Source organism: Ambystoma mexicanum, chromosome 3p (genome assembly GCF_040938575.1).
Source record: "Ambystoma mexicanum isolate Mex_15411 chromosome 3p, UKY_AmexF1_1, whole genome shotgun sequence".
In the NCBI taxonomy this organism is placed as follows: Eukaryota; Metazoa; Chordata; class Amphibia; order Caudata; family Ambystomatidae; genus Ambystoma; species Ambystoma mexicanum.
The window spans coordinates 810,771,501-810,794,866 of NC_090925.1; the positions used below are offsets into that span (position 1 = coordinate 810,771,501).

Sequence of the window (23,366 nt, forward strand, 5' to 3'; positions counted from 1 at the left end):
CCTGATGGTTTGCACGTTATAAATAAAACAAATACAAATATACGACTGCCATGCTGGCTCCACAATCCTATAGAGAAAGGTGCCTCACTTCTTGGAGCCGTTGTGAGCTTCCAAATCATGATTTACTATCTGCACAACAGACACACTTAAGAAAGGTGGAGGTCACCGTTATGACAAGGGATTTTTTAAGCATAAAACAGAGAACCGTTTTTAGGTTTGGGGTAAAATCCACTTGCGTCCTGTAGTAAATACCAAGCACACTGTCAGCTCTGCAGCCTTCGAGCCAGTCACCCCAGGAAACATGGAAGATTGGCTATCTAGGGAGCGAATAATGGCAAAAGGGGTGGGTGGGGGGTAGATTCACATGGGTCGGCTGGGATAAGATGGCTTGGTGATGTGCTCAAATGTACAATATCTGTGGGCTGGGCAAACATTCCAAATGAATCACAATAACAACATGGCAGTTCAGGAGCAGTGACTCGGAGTGCGCATGTGCACTGGAGAGCTTAGCTATTGACGTCTCGCGCACACCTTCTATTGTTCTACACGAACCACGTGCCCTGATTTACAGACTTTCCCTCATGGGAGAGGCATTTTCCCGCCATTGAAAACCTGCAGTGCTACACACTGTAGTAGACCCTGTGTCCCCTCACTGGCACACAACTGTGCTAAAGACTGGGAGTAAGCGAAGTAACTTTCCTAAATCTGGCAACACCGAATCCCTTACATTTTCAGAGATCAAGTGTTCGCTTTGGCCTCATTGACCAAGGTAGGCATGTCTGCACCATACACGCTTTACATGCTACTGACCCTGTTGCAGCCCCTCAAACTTACTCACCTCACTGACCTGTCAGCCATGAACCAGTGTTCATGTCCCACCCTCAGTAGTACTGATTTGAACAAAAACTCAACCTGAGAAGGATGAAATGGTGCATCCCGACCACTTGACATGTGACCGGCTCCCCCCAGATGCCTTTAGAGGCACCTGCCTGCCATGAATCGACGAATGGTTCGCCTTTGACTGCATCCCGAAGTGCAGCGCGCACACCCGGGCATGCCTGATGCGAATGATACCACCCACTTCACCCATGTCTATTTGATCCATTTCAGAAGGATGAAAGGCTGAGTTGTTCCTAAACAGATTGAAACCCGTGACACAGATTTTTGCAACAGATCGATGTATTTACTCAGATAACTGCAGTCTTATCTGTTCGGCCTTCACAGATCATGGACAGGACAATATGCCCTCTTGCTAAGTGCCCTCTGCAGACTCACCAATCCCTGCCTTTCTCGTGTCCCCTCTGTCTCTTCTTGAAGTTGTCCATTAAATATTTTTTGACTAAAAATCGTTGAAGGGCCGTAGATATTGGAAGTTGGGAGGGCGTGGGAGGGTCCTGCAGGGGCCTGACTAGCCTATGCTTTTGTTTGGCTCCCAAATTGCTCAGGTGGTGGGCGGACACACCTACCGGGACCCCCTACCGTTTTGCAGAACTGCACCCTCATGGTAAGAATTAAGAAACGTGTTGGCTCTCTGTGACAAGGAAAGATGAAAAGTGGAGCACCAGGTCAAACCTTTGATCGCTTCTATGGAGCTCCCTAAATGGTTAAACAGAGCAAGAAGCATGACTGTAAGACACGTATTGGTGCAATTGACAGCCATCCCTGGAACTCATCTAAAAATTCCCGAAATACATTGCACTTGGTCCAGTAGGAACCAAGCTCGCCTCCCATCAAGTCGTTATTTGGAGTCATTTACAAGGGAGCAAGACGTTTGGAACCGGTAATTCCGTATCTGTTACACGAATGATGGCAATAGGCCATGCCTGTAAATTGGTACAATGACAAGCACACAACACATACCTGTAACTACGGATGCTGGAGAACTGGACATGCTTGTTACAGCTCTTGGACAATTATCTCCTTAAAGCCCTACATTACACAGTGAAAAATAACAACAGCCAAAATAGTTGGCTTAAACAATGAGCTTTGTATCACAAAAAAAACCCACAAGGGGAAGTACTAGAAAAGGAAGTAGCTAAAGTCTAAGTCACAGGCAGATTGCGTCAGTTGTCAGATACATGCCGAGGCTACAAGAGTGGTTGCACCAGAGATAAACACACACCGCCAAGCCATAATTATAGAAGTAGCACATTTCTTAAATTAATTGGTCTGGAGTCATGAAAAGTTAGTGGTTCCATAACTTCCATTTCAAGCATCTCTCACCACCTCTCTGTAACATAAGAAACATATGAATTATTGGCACCTGTGATGTGACTTATGATGGCCTCCAGCTAATCAGGGAGCTCAAAATGAGAGTGTCGTCTCCAGTTAATGGCCTGCACTCTGAACACCCTGATGTGTGGAATGTTGCCACCTGACCTCACTGAGCTCTGGCCCCAAGTCGCCTCGCCATATTTAGCCTCATCCACTCCCCTACACACTAAGCCATCGCCCCACACCTGCATCTACATCCTCAGTTTCACATATTTTTTCTCTGTGCTCTTTCCATCCTCTCTTGCCGGATCTACTCACAGCTCAAAGTCAGCATCATGCCATCGTCAATGGCTGCCATGGAAAGGAAGAAGGGTGTAGAGATATCGCGAGAGTCACCAACTCTCGCGAGATCTCGCTTTGGTGGCGAGGACCGCCCCCGCGCGCTCCGCGCACATTACGGGAGCACCAGAGGACGCGGCAAGACGCGTCCTGCCGGCTCCTCCGAGATTAGGGCCTGGGGGCTCGCACCACGAGACATTTTTGTCCCCACAGCCCTGCAACAGTTATTAGGCACGTTTGCCTAGCCTTCAGGTTCTGTATTACTTGCATGTTCCTGGCAGATGTCCACTGTGCAATAAAAGACATCCAGCCAGTCATCACGCCTCCTGTCATCTGTGCAAGCGTTTACTACAAAGGGACTTGGATTTGTTCTCTTTCCTGTTATCCATGGCACCCATTTTCTGTTGTAGCTTTCTGAATGTGTGAAACTGTCACTCTGCCATTTTAGAACGTACAAAATACTATTTGTTTCCCAGGAAAGCATGTGTGGGGGCATTAGCACCTGGTAATGGCAGTGGAGCCCCCCGGGTGAGTGCCCTAGCTTCAATAGGGCCTGTTCATTGGTCCCTGGACCCTTATGACTGCCCCCAGGTTGGGGGCTCGACTGTGAGGTGAATGTAATGAACCATAGACTCACCGTGCTGCTGCCTCTTATCAATAACTTCATGAACTCTTATAGTGACTTGGCTCTTTCAAATTCATTACTCCCTCTTAAAAAAAACAGATTAGATCCTAGCTAATCACAAGCACATTTCTAGATTCTTATGCATTGCTATAAAAACTGGAGGGGGGTATCTGTACTCCTGTTCTCTATATGGCTGAGTAGAAGCACAGAGCACCCCAGCCAAGATTCTCCATTTGGAAACGTTGGACGAGCAATCAAGGCTTAAGCTCTCAGGAGGTGATGTAGGCTGGTTCTTAAGTACAGTGTAGTCCCCCAGCACCCACAAAGGAATGTCCCCACACTATGTTAGTGAAAACACAGTTCTTTATATAAATAAGGTTTTTATTATGTACACATACAATAACACACTTTGTGCTCAGGCAATTCTATAATGATAAATATATACAGTCTCTGTGTGGTACCACAATTACTTCTTTGATTCAATTAAAATGCATCAACTGTAGACAGTTTCAAATGACATACAAATCAATTAATAAGTGAACCCAAAAAAGACTTGCGAAGGAAAACAAGTTGGTTGAGCGATTGGCAGAATACTGGGCCCCTACCACTAGGCACAGTTCAGTGTGAGGATCCCCCCACCTGGGCAACCTGTAAATAAGATAATAAACAAGCCGAGCCCATATATTGCTTTAGCAGAGTCTTCGTTTCTTCTATAATTGTTCTGCCACTCCAATGAACCTGGTATAGCAGATTTCTTCGATGGGTCATCGACAGATCCTTCTTGAGTGCCTCCCTTTAAGGCAGGAGCCACGGATCATCGATAGTCCTCAAAGAAGGTGAACCTTGGTGTCAAGAGTCCTTTATGAAAAGGGTTCGATGACGTCGAGGCAGCAGCTTCGGTCCTGGCGGTGCTCGTCGACGATCGGTCGTGGACATCCAACGAAGGTGAGGCGTGCGGTGCACCTCGACGACAATAGTTAATTGCCGCAAAGAATCAATGAAGAACTTCAGCCCAGCAAGGGCGCCGGGTTGTCAGCGTCTTTGTGGTCTTCGCGTGGCGGGAAACCCACCAGCGGATTCTCCTCGGTTCGTTGAGGACATTGACTTTCTCCGGTGGGACCAAGCCGTCAACGGTGATGAGCAAGGGAGTACTTGGTTCAAAGTGTTCTTAGGCAATGGAGCGTTGCGGATCTGGTCGTCAGCAGCACAGCGTCAAGTGGTCCCCGCTTCTGGGCAACAAGGCTTCGACGGGCTTCCAGTGGTTACGGCAATCCTCCAAACCCTGGTCGACGGAAATGGACTTCGATGGCCTCAATGTCCGGGTGCTTTACTTCAAGATTCCTCGGCGGTCCCTGTCTCCAGTCGACAGTCTTTCGAAGGCTGGCTTCCAGGGCGCTTCAGTGAAGGTTAGCGGTCTGCACGATCTTCCCCTCATAGCTCGGGAAGAGGTCTCCTAGCCAGGTCCTCTCTTGGATCAGTCCTTGATAAACTCAACAGCTTTCGGATTGGGTTGAAGCAAATGCAGCAGCAAGTCTTCTTCTTCCAGCTGGGCTTCAAGGATAAGCAGCAAGTTTCAACTTCAGCTTCTGAACAATTTCCATCAGTGAGAGGTCCCCAGATATACTGTTCGTTCTCTCATTCATTCTGCTGGGTCACACTCAGGCAACCGATCATCCAGAAGTGCATTATTGCAGGTAGGCAGCCAATCAGGCTCACAGTGCATTCAGACCATTCTTCTCCTTCCAGACACTCACAACAAGGAATGTGGATTGTAACAAGCAGCCAGCCATTCAGCACTCCGCACTCCATTCAAACCATTTGGGGGCAGGGCTGTTGCAGTCTTTGTGTCACATAACAGAAACCAGACACCCATAACATGAAATGTATATTGGTCACACACTCCATTCACCAAGGTCCCACCCGAAGGGTGCACCCATAACATGCAGTCACTGGGAAGTCTACTGCCAGTCTGGCCTGGACTTCCTCACAACACCATATATGGAACTTCCACCCAATAGCCAACAGGGGAAGGGACAGAGTACAGGCTTCCCAGGACTTTGGGAAAACAAGATAACAGGCAATAGAAAGCAAGAGGGGTAACTGAAAGGCGCAGGGTACCCCACGCTCTAGACCAGGGTATTAATGTACCAGATTTATACAGACATTTTTTTTTGTCCAGGGGACATTAATTTTTAATAAAGTATCAAAAATGTATTTAACTAGATACATCATTTGTAAAAGAAATGAATTAATCATGTATTAGTTAACACTTAGACTTTTTGTTTACATTGCAGGAAAACGTACCAATAAAAGCATACCAATTAATATCACCAACAGTGAATCACTCACACATTCGTCCACATTCAGCACCACTCGTCCATCAACTAACTTCTAAAACTACACCACAATACATTTAATATGTAATAGGACCTTCTAAGTCCAATGACTTGTGGTCATTGGACTCCATCTATCTGATCCACTCCACCAGTTCATCACATATGTTATAATTAAAGTGGTTTTATACATTGAATGCACTTTATGAAACATGATTGCTAGTTGTGACCATTAGAAGGTTCTATTCCATATTAAATGTATTGTGGTATCGTTTTAGAAGTTTGTCGATGGACGGGTGGTGCTGAATGTGGACGAATGTGTGAGTGATTCACTGTCGGTGATATTAATTGGTATGCTTTTATTGGTACATTTTCCTGCAATGTAAAAAAATCCTCGGTAAAGAAAAAAAATCAGTATCAGTTTCGTTTCTGATCTGTCTTTCTTAGTAGTAAGCAATCACTGATCTCTGGCTCATACTGCCCACAGCCAATGACTGTCCTCTCCCTAAGCCCCTCCCCTGGCAGCCATCCTCAGATTTGGTAGCACGTAAAGTGGCAGTATGACCAAGTGAAGAGCCGCAGCGGGGAAGAAGGGAGGGTTCGCATGTGAATCCATGCCAGACCCATGCTGGAGAACAACAGTTACAGGTAAGTAACTTGTTCCTTCTCCCGCATGGGGTCTGGCATGGATTCACATGCTCATGAATATAAGAATACATAGCAGTACACACATGCACAACCACGGGAGGTGGCAAAAGGCTCAACATTAAGCATTACATAAACTCAACATTAAGCAACTCTTACCTCCCCACCAGGCCCACCTTCAGGCGAACAGGTTGCGCAGCACTGCTTGGCCAACTCTGGACTCCTCCCTGGAATCCCGGTAGACGCAGTAGAATCTCGTGAAGGTGTGCGTCGACCTCCACGTAGCAGCCCTGCAGATGTCCAGCAGGGGCACACCAGACAAGAACGCCATAGTAGCAGCGATCGCTCTGGTCGAATGGGCTCTCGGACGGCCGGGCAACGGTCGGTTTGCCAACCGGTGACAGTGCATGATGCAGCCGGAGAGCCATCTGGAAATGGAAACCTTTCAGAGAGCCTTCCCCTAGTTCACAGGTCCAAAGTTCACAAACAGCTGTGATGTCTTCAGAAAACTCTTCGTTCGGTCCACGTAGAACTTAAGCGCTCTAGCTACATCCGCGAGTGCAAAGTCCTCTCGGCCGGCGACGGGAAGAAAACTGGTAGCACCAAGGGCTTGTTAAGATGGAAGTCCGACGGCACCTTGGGCATGAAGGAGGGGTGCGTCCTCAGCATCACCCTCGTATCGTGAAAAGTCAAGTATGGGGGCTTGCAGGATAGGGCCTGAATCTCTCCCACGCGTCGTACGGAGGTGATGGCCACCAGGAACGCTGTCTTCCACGACAGGAACTTCAAAGGAGCGAATGGAAAGGCTCGAACGGCGGCCCCATGAGCCTGGTCAGCACCACGTTGAGCTCCCACACTGGGGCTGGAGCCTTCACCGGCAGGAACGATCTGAACAGTCCTTTCATAAATTCCTTCACCAGTCAATGAGACCACAAAGATGGTCGTCCTGTAGTTCTGGTGTATCGGGAGATCGCCGCCAGATGTATCTTGATGGAAGCGTGAGCTAGTGCAGCCTTGGCCAGTGACAGTAGGTATGGTAGCACTTGAGGTGCCGTAATCCGTAGAGGGTTGATCTTCTGTGCACGGCACCAAACAGAGAACCTCTTCCACTTATGCCCGTAGCACTTAAGAGTTGAGGACGCCCTGGCCTTTGCAAGAACCTCTCTGCAGTCATCCGGAATATCGTACCCTCCAAACTCTAGTGCTGCAGGAGCCAGGCCTGCAAGTTCAGCGACTCCGTGTCGTGATGAAGGATGGCGCCTCCTTCTCTGGAAAGATCTGCGTCCGTCGGCAGCTTGACCGGTGGGGACGCTGACAAGTCCAGAAGGTCCAGGAACCAGATCGGCCTCGGCCACGCCGGTGCGACGAGGATCATCTTGCACCGGGACCTCTTCAGCTGGTTGATGAGTCGGAGCAGCAACGGCTACGGAGGGAACGCATATAGGAACAGGCCGTCCCAGGGGAACGAGAAGGCATCGCCCATGCTTCTCGGCTGGGGAAACCTGCTGGCGAACCTCTGGCATTTGGAGTTTGTCACCGTCGCGAACAGGCCGATCTGGGGTTTGGCCCATCGCTGAAAGAGTCGATCCATTTGATCCTGGTGTAGTTCCCACTTGTGGCACGAGCGCAGCTCTCTGCTGAGTGAGTCGGCGATGGTGTTTTTTATCCCTGCCAGATGAAACGGCACCAGAAACATCCCTTGGGCAACGGCCCAATGCCACAGATCCTGGGCTTCCTTGGATAGGGCAGGGGATCTGGTTCCGCCCTGCTTCCGAATGTAGAACATCGTGGTGGTGTTGTCGGTGAAGATCCTCACCACCTTGCCCTTGAGGGACGGGAGAAAGGACCTCAGGGCCCAGAACACTGCACGGAGCTCCAGGATGTTGATGTGGAGCGGCTTCTCCTCCAGGAGCCAGAGGCCTCTCGCGTGAAGATCTCCGGTGTGCGCTCCCCACCCCTCCAGGGAGGCGTCCGTCGTCACCGTTACCTGGTGGGCCGATGTCTGAAAGTCTGTCCCTGCCGCCAGATGAGCGTGGGTGCCCCACCACCGGATCGCTCATTGGAAGGTCTCGTTGAGAGGGATCCTGTCCTCGAAGCTGCCCGTCGCTTGGATCCGAAGCCTGGACAGGCGCACGAGATATATGCAAGAGGACATCATACTGAGGAGGGACTTGATGGACCTCACCCTGGCCACGTCCGTGGCCAGCAGACGCTGCACCTTGCCCAGGATGGCCTTTGTCCTTTCCTCCGACGGCGAGGCCAGACGCGCCACTGTGTCGAGCTTGGCTCCCAGAAACAGTGCGACTTGCGAGGGGACCAGGAGGGATTTGGGGAAGTTGATGGAGAACCTCAGGTCCGTGAGCAGCTGGACGGTCTTTGCTGTGTGTTCTACGGCGAGCTCCCTTGTCCCTGCACGGATGAGCCAATCGTCCAGGTAGGGGTAGACGTGGATCCCCTGCAGGGGCAGCCGCGCTGCCACTGGTGTGAGGCACTTGGTGAAAACCCTGGGTGCCGACTTCAATCCGAACGGGAGGGCCTTGAACTGGTAGTGCCGCCCATGGACCACGAACCTGAGGAACTTTCGGTGCCCTTTTAGAATGGGGATGTGGAAGTATGCATCCTCCAAATCCAACGATGACAGGAAATTGCCCTCCTCCAGCTGTCCCAGCACCTGCTGAAGGGTGATCATCCAGAACTTCTGTGCCTTGATGTACTTGTTCAGTCGTCGCAGGTCCAGGATGGGCCGCCATCCTCCTGTCTTCTTTTTCACGAGGAAGTACCTTGAGTATACTCCGGAGCCCCGGAGCCTCTTCGGGACGAGCTCGATGGCACCTTTCTTGAGCATCGCCCTTACCTCCAGTAGTAGTTGAGGGACGTGGTTTTCCTTTCGTCATCCCATCGCATCCAGAATCTTTCCTTTGCCATCCGGCGGGGAAGTTGACGTTGAGGCCGATGCCCCCCTGCTTTCTTCTTGGCCGCCGCTGAGGCGACCGAGTCAGGGGTCGGTTGCACCCTGTAGCTCAGGGGGGCCACGTCGGGAACCCGGTACTTCTTCTCGTACCAATTCCTCTTAGCAGGCGTCGTAGACGGGTTCTTGAGAAGGGCGAGTCCCTCGTCCCAGATTTCATCCAGCAGAGGCAAGGCGAGGACCGTCTTCCTCTTGGCCTCGCGCCGTTGGTAAAGGAACCCCTCCTTCTTCTTCTCTTCGGGGCAGAGCTGGAAAAGCTCGGATGCCCTGGCAATCATAGCGTGGAAGGACCCAATCTCGTTGGACGGGGAGGCCCGAGTTGGAGGCGATGGGAGATCCGTCCCGTCGTCATCCGTGTCCGTCGTGGCCGTGTCCGTTCCCGTGTCATCCCCAGGGACAGGGGATGGGGGCAAAGGTTGAGCAGGCAGAGAGGGCTGAAAAGGCAGGGCTGGATGGGTCCGTCTCCTCTTGCTTGGGGGACTTCCTGACGGGCCTGGTTCTGGCTCCTCCGTCGGGCCTAGCTCCGGCTTCTCCGTCGGTGGTAGGGGCAATCTCATCCTTATCTCCGTACATAAGGATTGTATTGCCAACAAAATGACCGCCGAGTTGTCCTGCGGCTCTGGAAGCGACAGGCGCGACAGTTGCCTTGGAACCTCGCTGGCGCCACCGTCGCTCTCGTCATCCTCTTCGTCGGGATCCTTCCCGTGGGACCGGGCCTCCTCAACGCCCTCGTCGAGGCCCTCCAAGACTTCAACCAGCTCCTCCTCGGAGGCTGTGTCCGTATCCACGATGGCCACTGCCCCCCCTCTTTTTCCGCCGGGGTCTTCACGGCGGTCTTCTCGATGGGCCTGAAAAAGGCTTCCTTCCGCGGTGGCAGGGAAACTCTGTGCCCCAAAGTAGCCTCCACTGATGTAGCCTCCACAGGCTGCATCAGGGCCGCCACAACTTCCTCGATAGAGGCCTTAGCAGGGTGAATCAAGGCCTTCACCACCTTCTGTGGGCCTGTGGCCTTCTCCTTGGGGGGAGTGTCACCGCCTCGCTCCACCTCGGCTGGATCCTTCAAGCCCGACCGGGGCCTCTCCAGAAGCTTCTCCAGAAGCTTCGCCGGGTTCTTGGCTTTCCTCTCCCCCGAGCCATAGCGTTGGCTCATGGTTGATGGCGCCAGTGAGAATGCACCCTGCCTGGCAGCCGAGGAGCCCGACCGTTCGGCGCTCCCGGTGCCCACGGACTCGCGGTGCCTTCTGTTGGGCCCCCTTCGCCCGGGGCGCCCTCACAGGACTTAGAAGACCGCTCGGACTTCTTCTTCTTCTTCTCACCTGACGGGCTCTTCCCTTCCAGCCAGTTGGAGAGGCAAAGATGTTGATCCTTCATGGTCCGCTCCGACATGTTCCCGCAAAACGCACAGTCCTTCTCCACGTGCGTTTTGTCCTCATGAAGGCAGTAGAGGCATTTCGAATGCTCATCCTCCTTGAACACATTCTGTAGCTGGCATCCAGGACAAACCCTGAACAGCTTTCCGAGCGTCGAGCTTCCTTTCTCCTGGGCCATGTCCGGGTAGGCCTCAGAAACTTCTGGACTCCTCCACGAAGCGTAACTCGACGAAAACATCACCCTTGAGGGGCGTAGAAAATCCGAAATGGGTCCCCGTTGATCAGATGGAGAAACGGTGGAGCTTGAGGCTCTGTTTAACCGAAAAAATGAGAAAATCTCTTTGAAAAAAGCACGAAAATGCAGCAAACTCGAGAGCTAAAGCACGAGGACTCCCAACACTTGAACGTGCGGTAAAAATCTGAGGATGGCTGCCAGGGGAGGGGCTTAGGGAGAGGACAGTCATTGGCTGTGGGCAGTATGACCTAGAGATCAGTGATTGGTTACTACTAAGAAAGACAGATCAGAAACGAAACTGATACTGATTTTTTTCTTTACCGAGGATTCCCAGCCCGACGACGGGGAATATTCATGAGCATTTGAATCCATGCCAGACCCCATGTTGGAGAATGGCTGAAATGTGTCTGATGTGGTCCTGGAAGAAAGGAGATCACTGAACACACTGCATATGCAAATAGGTGGAAAATATGTATGGAAGGTTTGGGTCTATTTGAAATAAAACATTTGACCTTATCACAATTAATCACATTTATTTGATCTTTTTTTCGGTCTAAAATGCAGGGGGAGAGCCCCGCCATCTGCCCCATTTCCTCTCTATACCATTACCCATCCCCATATATATATTTAATTCAATTTGACCAAAAAAAAGGTCAAAACAATTAGATCAAATGTTTTAGGTCAATTATGCTAATACCGTATGGAAGGGGGCAGAAGGAAGTGAGGTCCAGCCCTTCTGTTGCTGCATCTTGGACGATCCATGGCTCTACCACGACTGGCAGCTTCTTAGTGCAACCCACTCGTGCCTGTAACAGCTCTTTTGCTCAAATGTAACCAGACTTGTTTCTCTGCCTGTTACTTGTAACAGACCTGTACTGTACTTCTCTGCCTGTATTGTACCTGCACTGTAACAGCACCAGGATGCCTCAGGGCAGCTGTGCGCTTAAAAAATGCTAATAAATAAATAGTTGAAAACTCAATCTAGAAGCTTGCTTTTAATGATATATGGCGTCTTTTGTTTGCCTTGTACGTTACACGTTATTTTTCTCTATTCATCTTCTTGTCACTGTGATCCAACAGTGTGCATGGAGGTTTTTTTGTGGTGTGGTCATCTCCTTATATCTTTATTTTGTTCTCTCTGGAAGTTCTGTTGTTAGGTTCTCTGGGGAATTTGATGTAATGTGATATTGCTAGTTGGTAGGTGCTGTTTTATTCTGATTCAATATATCAATCTGTTAAAAAATACCTTCCGTGATACATCTCTGTTTTCCAATTGGTTATATATAATAAATACCAAAGAGGCTTCTCAGTATGGACCGGGGATCTGAACCTGTGCCGCTCTTGCTTTCAAGACCAGTGCGTTGCCACCGAGCTATACTACCCGTTTCTCTTTGCACTACCCGTGACCTTTAACATTCAGGAATGGCAGCACATAGTATGGGTGATAGCTTTATGCTGGTTGCCATCATATTTGCTGACACCATGACCTGGTGCAGTGTGCTGACAGTGGGAACAATGTAGAGGTCACAGGATATTCAATACTGAGGATGAACGTGAGGGCCGTTAAGAGGTACTAGTAACTATTTGCTAGGTGGGGGTTGCGCGAGGACACCACTGCGCAGTTTGTGGCAGAGATGCTGTGGTTACTATTGGTTACTATTGTTGAGACGTAGCACTTAAGATGGCTCCCAGTGTGGAGAGCTAACTCCACAGTGCACATGCGATCGTGCTTAACAATGCGCTCAGGGCACTTAGGTGTCTGTACGTTTATTCCTGCGAGTCTTCCCAACCCCTTCAAACCCAAGTCACAGCCCAAATCTACTTAACAATAATATTCAATATGCCGCCTTTTCCCCAAAACATAAGGTGGAGGAAAACAACCGACCATCTTGTAATGTTTGATTTACATGTGTGCTGTAATAAGCATGCAATCCCAACGCAACTTATAACGCACCATTTGCCTCTAAGTTTCGCACAAATTCCCAAATAAAAATGTCCCATATCTCAAAAGAGACTGTCTATGAAACAGTCACATTTTGACCAAGGTAACTGATCTAGTCTGTTTCAAAAGTCGCCGTGTGCCACTAATTTACTTGAGATTGTTTGAGCGAAAACTTCGAATCCATCATTGCTCAATGATTTCATCAAACAATCATTGCGGAAGAAGAAAGTACATTTAGACCATATACAGTTTTCAATGAGCTTTGTACCAATTGGCAAAACGTTTCCTAGAAATCCATTGGCGCGGAGCCCACCCAGTTAAGTTGAATTGATTGTGTTTTGACTGTGTAACTGGCCCGATGTACTTTCAAACAGAACATGATTCATCAAAGTGTTTTATAATGGCGCAATCCCATAGGAAAACGTTCTGTGAATCAGGCCCTTTTCATCCATTTTCTAAAACATACCCTGGGGCAGAAGCTCCAAAACTCCTGTAAAGTGGGTGCCCTTTTGAGCAACATTGCTTTCCGCGTATGCTCTAAACGTTGCCATTCGCCAGCCATTCCCCATATATTCTTGGGACAGAACTAATGATGCCCACCTACCTACAGAGGCATTGCTCGGGGGGGGGGGGGGGCTAAGGGGGCTATAGCCCCTGGTCTTTTGGTTGTAGCCACAGATAGAATCTCAGGAGCTACCGCCAAAAGGCTATAGCTAGCCCCCAGTCCCGACAGTTCCGACATTAGCGTAGCCCAGGGTCTTTTCCAGACCTAGCAACACCCCTGCTGCCCACCTATAAAGTTGTCTTTTAAAGCCTGTCCATCTTTTTTACCTATGTACAAGCTAAGCGAGCTTCACAATGCAACATGTGCCACCAAGTGTCACAAATATTCCTTACGCCTGAAAAAAGGCAATAATCAGAATATGGCAAACGAATACAATGGCGGTCGTTTACAATGAGCGGAGCGCAAAATGAAAGCGTGAAAGCAAGGCGCAATGCTATTACGCCTCAATTTTGCACTCAAGCCCATTTTCGTGCCCTTTCAAGGCGTGGAAGGGTTCCAAAGTTGAGTCTGCAAATTCGCGTTGCTTTCCTCCTGCATTTTGGAAGAGTTCCCGGTTTCCAACCTGCTTGTGATTTTCATGGAGTCGTAAAGCCAATGGATTCCTATGGAATCTGCCTGAGATTTGCACCTGCTAAAGAGTAGGTGGATTCACCATTACACAACCATGAGGATCTATTTTTTGTTGTTGATTTTGTTACTGAGTACCTGCCCCCCAAAACACACACTACTGGCCAGGGAGAACCCATACGCTATTGATTGTTTCTCATTTCAGGCATTATTTGCCCCTTAAATGTAGTATCATGACTATTTTTGTTATTGGACTCCTTTTTGTTGTTGTTGTTGCCTGGCATGTGGTTAGTGAGTCCACCCATGCTTCTCTCTTACCGGTTGATGTAACTGAGCCCCAGCCAGCGAGCCAGCATTTCTTCCCAGATTCAAAGTGGACCGAGGTGTCCGGCAGGCACACGGGAAGGACATAACCTGTGAAGACCAGTGGCGTTTCCAGCTCGAGTAATGCGATATCGCCTCCTGCTGGTGTTCCTTGGAATAGAGGGCTGATATTCACGCTCTTCACCAGAGAACTGGCCCTGTGCGGGTTCGATTCCGACAGCTGTCCTATTCCCAAAACCACCTTGAAATCATTGGGGGAATAGTAGGGCCTGAAAAAAGACAAGCAGAGTTAAAATGAGTAAATCTCTCCAGAGTGAAGTTGCAGTCAATTCATAAAATTGAGTTTAGAAATTATCTGCATTACAAAGTCCATTAAAGCATCACAGAGTACATTATGTAACATATGGCCGCACGGGGCCAGGTGAGTAAGGTCTACATGCTTGTCCCCAAAGGGAACACTTAGAAATAAAGACGCAGACACCAGAGTAATAAAAGCATTTTATAAAATGTGTAGTGTGTTTTCATTATTTCTGCGTGTGTGTGTGTGTCTATACTTTGGAATAGTCCATCCAGCCCACCATGGGGCTGGATGGAATTTTTAGGAGAAGGAATTAAAAAAACGAAGACAATACCAATGAAACAGAACTCCCCCGCCCACGAATGGGCTCGGCAGGGGAGAAAAGAAGCCAGAGAGAATTGAAATGAAAACGTTTGCAGAGGACAGTTAGGAAAAGAAAGAGTAAAAAGACAGCAGAGAAAAAAGAAAAGACTTACCTGGGGGCTGTTGCCTCTAAGGGCCTAAATCCATATGTGGAGCCATCCAGTGCATTGGGGAGCCGCCCAGAGAGTAAGCCAAGGGCCGAGCTGATAATGCCAAGGCAGCTGGGCTGCCCTGCGGGCTGTGGAAGGTGTCGGCCTGCCCGGGCCCAGACCGGACCAGCCCAGCGTTATCAAGGGCCCGGCAGCATGCAGGGTGCTGCCTGGGCTGAATAGGAATAGCCCAGGCCATGGGAAGGGTGAAGCCCAGACCAGGCTGCCCACCCATGAGCCTGTCGGTCTGTCTCATGGCCAGTGGGCTCTTCATAAAAGGCTACACAGGCTGTGTATGTCAGACGCAGCCCGGGAGGTGAAGAGCGGGGAAGTCCGCTCCAAACAGGAGGGTGATGCAGTGATGTAAAGTTCTAGACTGGCTCACCAGCCAGCCCGGGTGAGGAGCAGGAGGGAGGACGTCTTGGGCTGCTCGTTGGGCAGCCCTGGTGAAGGAAAGCCTCTGGCTGCCAGCGGAGCAGCCAGGGTGAAGGCCAGCGGCCCGCCACCTGCATCTAATGACGTGCTTCAGGTGGCAACGGCACATGGCAGTGAAAGAGGCGGCATCCCCAATGCCACGAGGACGACACCTGAAGTCAAGATGGCTGTGGGAGCCGCAGTGAAAGCAGCAGTGTTCCCCCGGCACAGAGGACGCTGTTTGATGCAGTAATGGTTGGCACGGGCTGCAGCGATGATGTGGAGCGGCCCTCATGCTGACGGGGTCACCCGGAAGATTTAAATTAAGCCACTGGTGTGGTGGTGAGTGTGGGTGGGCCCCCCTTTAGTGAATGATGCAGGTGCGGCAGTGATCGCTGATGGCTGCCACACCAATGGGGACTAGCTGAAGAAACCAAAGATGCCACAGGGACGGCAGTGAAAGTTGACTGACCCACATTCATGCAGGAGGGAGCCTAGAAGACCCAAGGAAGCGTGGACTGCACAATGAGTGCAGGAAGCACCATATGGTAGACAGGGCAACCTGACGAAAGAAGAGGGGCCAGGTGCCATGATTCATCATCAGGGGAGTGGCCCCAGCCAGCACTGCCACCAGCAGTTAGCCAGCACTACAACAAGTCCCTGACCCCAGCCCTGAAGCCAGCCCTTCAGAGCCACCAAGGACGGACCCATGAAGGTACTGTGAAGATCCTGGATCGTGTAGCATATATGCAAGTTATGACACACTTGAAGATTAACAGGATTCTGAATAAGTGACAATCGGGCATCAGGGAAAATGATTGCACTGAAACAGCTTTGCTTGATCTTAAGTCTAGATTGCTTCGGATCATGGACAAAGAGCAGACGGCTGTGTTGATGCTGTTGGATCTTTCTACTGCCCTTGACCTGGTGGACCACACTTTGTTGATCACCAGGTTAAGGGAAGTGTCTGACTTCCCGACTGATGTTGCCCTCTAGATTAAGTCTTTTCTAAGTAACCGCTGGTGCACAGTTAGTAGTAAGGTCGCATTAGCTGAACCGATCTTCTGACTCATGGTGTGCCTCAGGGGCGTGTTTATCACACTCTTTGTATAATATCTTTACTGTGCCTGTTAAGATGGATTTCTGAACTCTGACCTGGTGGGCAGAGGTTCAGGAGGCCAGCCTAGTTTCTTGGTACAGGGTAACCTTCTGGACAAGCCAGACCAATCAAGGTAGCTATGGCAGCGGTCAAGACTAGGGGCCTCATTACAACTCAGGCGGTAAGGGTTTTACGGCGCCGTAAACAGCGCCGACCCTTAGCGCCTGAGTACGAGGTCCCTTAGCGCCATGGCGGACTTAACACCTGCTTTTAGCAGGTGTTAAAATCCATGGCGCTAAGGGACCATGGAGTTAATTACGCCACCGTAATTTACGGTGGCGTAATTAACGCCTTCCCCACTCCCATTATGCCCTATGGGGCAAAAATGGGAATGGGGAAGGGTAAATGGGGATTGGGGACTTACCGCCCCGCCAAGGTCGGAATGGGGCGGTAAGTCCGCCAACCACCATGGCGTAAACGTAGTTTACGCCATGGTGGTAAAGTCACGGCCCAGGCGGTAACTTACCGCCTGGGTCGTGATGAGGCCCTAGGTCTCAGGAGGGGTGAGGGTGACTGAAAGACCTCAATGAGCACACAGAGTAAAGGACACTTACAAAACACTCCCAGACAGGTGCATATATATAAAAAATACAAATACATCTATTCCAAGGCCTTTGCAATTCAACACACAGTAGAGAAATCACAGTAATACTATCAAGCCAACACAATCCTATCTATACACATATATACAAGACCAATGGGGTCTAAAGGGTGAATTGCACCAATGGGTCCACAACCTATGCAGTGAAGGAAACAGGCAGTGCAAATAGTCCTTATGCCCTTCTGCATCAAATACAAATCTAACTGAAAGGCGGTCCAGTCCCTAAAATGAGAGGAGCCTAATGCTGAAATGTACTTGCAAGCTTTACGCACGCAGTAGTTCAAATGGGCAAAGTAGGGTCTTTTGTAGGGGCTGTAGCAGCTCAGGAAGGTAGGTGAGGCGATGCAGAATAGGTTCCCACTATTCGAGGAGGGCCTCCATGTGAGGGAAGAGTCGATTCCAAGAGTTGGGAATGGTTTGTTAGTTCGCAGGAGCAGTAGAAAGGAGAGGGGCCCCAGGGGCCACTCATGCGTAAAAATGGATGCATGCGCTAGGGGCCACCGCCAAGGGTTGTTATTACTCACCAGTGCCCAGCGCACTCCGGACCAAATTTTGGAGGTCGAGTCCACTTCGGTCGCAGGTTAGACTGTGGCAATTTTGCGGCTCTGCGGCTTTCAGCGACGAAGGTACAGCGTTGATTCCCCTATGGGACGGTGGCGATTTCTCCGCTCCTGGTGGATGCAGCAGGCCAGTTCCGCTGCAGCAGGCTTCAGGGCACAGAGGACCACATACACAATGAACTTGCAAAGTTCGTCACCACGGCTGGGCGACACGGCAACTGCGTATTCTCCGGTTTGGGCGCACTCACTTTACTCCAGACCTGGGAATGCCAAGCGCACGAAATTCGGTGTGACAGTGCCGTGAACAGAGAACTTGCGATGTGCCGGCGGTCTCAGAGCAAAACGTCTGCGCAAGCTGGTCTGTCCACTGGATGGCCCAGGGACACTTCCGAAAAGGCTTACATGCAGGTTAAGATGAAGGTGCTGAGAATAGTTGATCCCACTATTCCAATGGGTCAAAGCCCCTTTGCAAACATTCTAGGACGATCAGATTTGATTTGATTGTTTATTTATATAGCGCCTATACACAATGTGTTTCAAAGCGCTTCAAGGAGGGAGGGAACATGGGAAAAAACAGTTACATTCTTAAAGTCCTTGAAACAATAGAGAATGTGAAAAATAACTATCGTAATTGGCCTGGCGACACTTTGGATAGTGCAAGTGCATGGAACAAATAAGGCAAAGAGGGAAGGGAAAAGAAGGAGAACAAAACAAGCAGTAACATCACTTTGCCTGACGACAATTGATGTAGTGCATGAAGTATACATGAGGAAGGGGAGGGGGGGAATGGAGTGAGGGAGAAGGAGAGGAACAAAACAAGCTACTGTCAAAATAGGTCAGAGACAAATTCCATAGAGCGGGGGGTTGTCGGAGAAGACAAGGAGGGAAGGAGGGGAGACAGACAAGCTGCTATCAAAAGTCACGGGACAAATGATAAGAGTAAGTGCAAAGGACAATGAAAGATAGGGGGAGGAGGAGGGGAGGGCAGGGAGGCTGCGAAGCCAGGCAGCTATGATTACTATGCCTGTTGGCAATTGGGATAGTGCCGGGCTTAACAGGAAAAGGAAAAAGGAAAAGGGGGGGATAGAGGTGGGGGGGGGGGCAAGGTGGCTGAAAAAGACCGGCAGCTATGGATTTACGATACTTTACGGCAGTTGAGGTAATGCTGGAAGTTAACAAGGGGGAGCAAGGGGCGGGGAGGAGGGACAAGTAGGAGAGGAGGGAGAATATAGTGGGGTGAAGAGTAGGAAGGAGGCAAAAGAAGGGGGATTCATGGAGGAGGGAGGGGGCAGACAGGCAGTTCACGAGGGGCAAGGGGGTGCTCACAGACACTCACGGGGGCATGGGGGCACACGGACACTCATGGGGGGCACACAGATGCAGAGGGGTGCAGCGGGACGACACACAGCAGGCTCAGGGTGCCAAACCTTCCAGCGGGTCACCAGCGGTTCCTAGACTCGGCTTCTTAGTTTCATGATACTTGGATCCTATCCTTCGTTCAGTGAGAACTCCAGAGATTGACATGGCATGGGTGTTTGGAGCCTTCTCTTATCCAGAATCTTCTTTGTGCCAAAACGAAGAGGACCCAATGGGAGATCTGCTCACATACAAGCACACCATACGTGAACCAATCATGGACCACAGTGGTCCCAGGCATTCACAGCACTCCAGACTCTCTGGCACCCAGGATGTTTATTGGAACCAGACGTTCCAGCCTATATCCTGGGGGCGTGCAGACAAAGCATGCAGAAGCCTGCGAAAGCTTGGCGCTTTGAGGGAAAATGCATGACCAAATAAGGACTGACCAGGCGGTTCGACCTGGGGAAGTTGAAAGGGCAAGATGGCCAAAGGACAAGACAAAGAACCTCATGGTGTGGCCATTTTGGAGCCAGACCACCTAACCGTGCCAAATGCAGTAATCGCGGTTCACCTGGCAAGAAAGGGTTAAAAATATACGAAATGATAAGCTGCCACCAGCCCTGTCCAAGGCACATCTGCACTTCTCCTAAAAAATGCAGCGAGAGTTACTAGGGCCTTTAGAAATTACAGGAAGACCCAAGTGCACTATACTGGAAGGTACATTGTGCACTTGCAACATGTGCAGAAAGGTTGCAACATTAACAAGGACTAAGGGAAACAAAGTCTCCCTGTACTGACTGTTTTAAGGGCATGTCAGTTTCCCAATAACAAGTGGGCGAAAAGCCCAGAGGAGTGCAGCAGAAGGCTGTGCTCCTCTGGCAAATTCAGACTATGGTGTTCAAAATCAGCAAAAAGTTGGGGGGTTCACAACTGGAGGGAAAATTACACATGAAATGGAAATCTTGCCTAACAGTCGCCCCTCCCAGACCTAAGGACAGGGGGAACTAATCCACCCCTGGATGAGTTTTTTGTTCAGGTCGGTTAAACATTCTGGACAACCCATCAGCATTGCTATATTGGACACCTGGCCTATGCCCAATAGTGAAGTCAAAGCCTTGCAGACCTATGGACCACCTGAGGAACTTTGGATTCTCTCCCTTCGTGTTCATTAGCCACTTTAAGGGTTTATGGTCAGCTTGCACAGTGAAGTGGGTCCCATAGGGGTAGGGCCACAGCTTCCTTAGGGCCCACACAACAGAGAAACATTTTTTCTCTACTGTGGACCATCTGTGTTCTCTGTCCTTAAACTGGCGACTAATGAAGCCAATAGGGCGTTCCTTACCCTTCTCATGTACTTGTGACAGTACAGCTTCTATCCCAGTGTCAGAGGCATCTGTCTGCACATTAAAAGCTCTTTGGTAATCAGGGGCCCTGAGAACAGGGGCCTGGCACAAGGAGTCCTTTAAGCCATTGAAGGCCTTCCCACACTCTTCAGACCAAGTTACCTTCTTGGGTTTCTTAGGAGTGGTGAGAGCAGTCAGAGGGGCAGCTATGGTGCCATAGTCTGCCATGAAATTCCTATAGTATCCAGTGAGTCCTAAAAAGGCTGTCACTTGGGTCTGAGTAGTGGGGGTAGGCCAGTTTTGTACTGCTTGTACTTTACTGGGTAGAGGCTGTATCCTCCCTCCACCTACTTCATGTCCAAGGTAGACCACTGATCCTTGCCCAATCCGGCACTTACTGGCCTTTATGGTCAGGTGGGCCTTCTGAAGAGCCTGCAGCACGAGCTGGAGCTGTTTCACATGATCCTCCCAGGTGGCACTGAAAACTGCTATATCATCCAGATATGCAAGACATAATTCATCCAACCCATTAAGGACATGATTCGCAAGCCTCTGGAATGTGGCAGGGGCATTCTTCAACCCAAAAGGCATTACTCTGAACTGGTAAAGACCTTCTGGTGTTGAGAAAGCTGTCTTCTCCTTGGCATGTTCTGCAAGGGCTATTTGCCATTAGCCTGCAGTGAGGTGAAATCTGCTGAGGTATTTGGAGGCACCCAAAGTATCCACCAGCTCATCTGTTCTAGATAAGGGGTGTGCATCTGTCTTGGTGACAGCATTCAGAGCCCTGTAATCTACACAGAACCTCAATTCCGAAGTAGCTGCCTTTGGAACCAAAACCACAGGGCTGGACCAAGGACTACTGGAGGGTTCAATCACCCCGAGATCCAACATCATGTTGACCTCTGTCTTAATGTAAGACCTTACTTTGTTTGACATCCTGTAGCGCCTACTTTTGGAAGGTACACTGTCTCCTGTGTCGATATCATGTTTGCACCAGGGTGTTAAAACAGGGGACTGTGAGAACAGGGGGGAAAATTGTCTCAGCAAACCTTTTACCTCAGCCTGTTGATCAGAAGTCAGGTGAGGGGCCACTTAGGCATCCTTAATAGAGCTGTCTGAAGGACTGCCCTGGAACAGGTCATGGAGAGGTTCTGACTCCTCCTCCCCAACATCTGAAGCCAACAGCAATGCAGCTATTTCAACTGGTATCCGGTCATTGCATTGACAACCAAAGCTTCGACAGCCAAACCATCTAAAAAAAAGCATCTAAAAAAAACATCTAATGCATTTTTTAAGATGGTAAAGGGTTTAGTTTAATAAAAATGGGGTTTAAAGGTTAAAAAAGGGGGGTTGAGGAGGACCCCCCCCCATAAAAAAAATCTTATAAAAAAAAATGCTTTTTTTAGATGGTTTGGCTGTCGATGCTTTCGTTGTCAATGCAAAGACCGGACCAAAGCTCCTTCTGCCTAAACAGTAGCTCTTGCTTCTTGAATTCCAACAGGGCCTCATCATCAGAGTTTGCAGAGGAAGCATTGGACATAATTTCATCTAAGTCCTCATCGGTGTCATGAATGAGGGCAGCGACAGAACTGTCAGTTCTGTCAGTCGGAGCAGCCCCACCTCCGTCTGCACGTTCATCAGAAGCTATGGCACTGAGTTGCATCTCTTGCCATTCCATGATTTTCTGGATCATTTCCATTTGTCTACCTTGAGCAGGTAAACCTCTCTCAGTACACATCTTTCTCAATGTTTCTGATTTGGAAGCATTTAAGGTTAACAAGGTGCGTGTTTCCATTATGTTAGATAGGTCTATGTCCTTTTACAGTTATCACTTCAAAGTTCACTATGTGTCCTGGTTAGGGGGAATCTGAAATGCCTTCACTAGTGTGCAACACTGGATGCCTTCAGTCCTATCCCACCGATGTACAACAATTTAAGAAGGATTTCTGAACTGTGACCTGGCGGACAGAGGTTCGGAGGCCAGCCTAGCTTCTTGGAAGCCAGACCAATGAAGGTAGCTATGGCGGCGGTCAAGACTAAGTCTCAGGAGGGCCAAGGGTGACTGAAAGACCTCAATGAGCACACAGAGTAAAGGACACTTACAAATCACTCCCAGACAGCTGAATATATATCAAAAATACAAATGCATGTATTCCAAGGCCTTTGCAATTCAACACACAGTAGAAAAATCACAGTAATACTATCAAACCAACACAATCCTATCTATACACATGTATACAAGACCAATGGGGTCTTAAGGGTGAATTGCACCAATGAGTCCACAACCTACACAGGGAAGGAAACAGGCAGTGCAAATAGTCCTTAGGCCCTTCTGCATCAAATACAAATCTAACTGAAAGGCAGTCCAGTCCCTAAAATGAGAGGAGCCTAATGCTCAAATGTACTTGCAAGCTTTACGCATGCGGTAGTTCAAATGGGCAAAGTAGGGTCTTTTGTAGGGGCTGTAGAGGCTCAGGAAGGTAGGTGAGGTGATGCAGAATAGGTTCCCACTATTCGAGGAGGGCCTCCACTTGAGGGCAGAGTCGATTCCACGAGTTGGGAATGGTACGCTATTTTGCACTAGCAGTAGAAAGGAGAGGGGCCCCCAGGGGCCACTCATGCGTAAAAATTGATGCATGCGCTAGGGGCCACTGGCAAGGGTTGTTATTACTCACCAGTGCCCAGCGCACTCCGGACCAGACTTCGGCGGTCAAGTCCACTTCGGTCGCAGGTTTGTCTGTGGCAATTTCCCAGCTCTGCGGCTTTCAGCGATGAAGATACAGTGTTGATTCCCCTACGGGACAGTGGCGATTTCTCCACTCCTGGTGGATGGATCAGGCCAGTTCTGCTGCAGCAGGCTTCAGGGCACAGAGGACCACATCCACAATGAACTTGCAAAGTTCGGCACCACGGCTGGGCGACACGGCAACCACGTATACTCTGGTTCCGGCGCACTCACTTTACTGCAGACCTGGGAATGCCAAGTATACGAA

At 49.8% G+C, this 23,366-nt stretch overlaps 1 protein-coding gene across 1 annotated transcript in view; it reads right to left on the minus strand.

Annotated features, from left to right (window-relative positions):
• The window catches only part of LOC138580922 (serine protease 27-like), a 241,614-nt gene that overhangs the window by 148,249 nt on the left and 69,999 nt on the right, over positions 1 to 23,366 (minus strand). Inside the window, exon 4 of the mRNA XM_069651854.1 lies at positions 14,122 to 14,396. Within this exon, the coding sequence (XP_069507955.1) occupies positions 14,122 to 14,396 (275 nt within the window). The remainder of the gene's footprint in view (positions 1 to 14,121; positions 14,397 to 23,366) is intronic.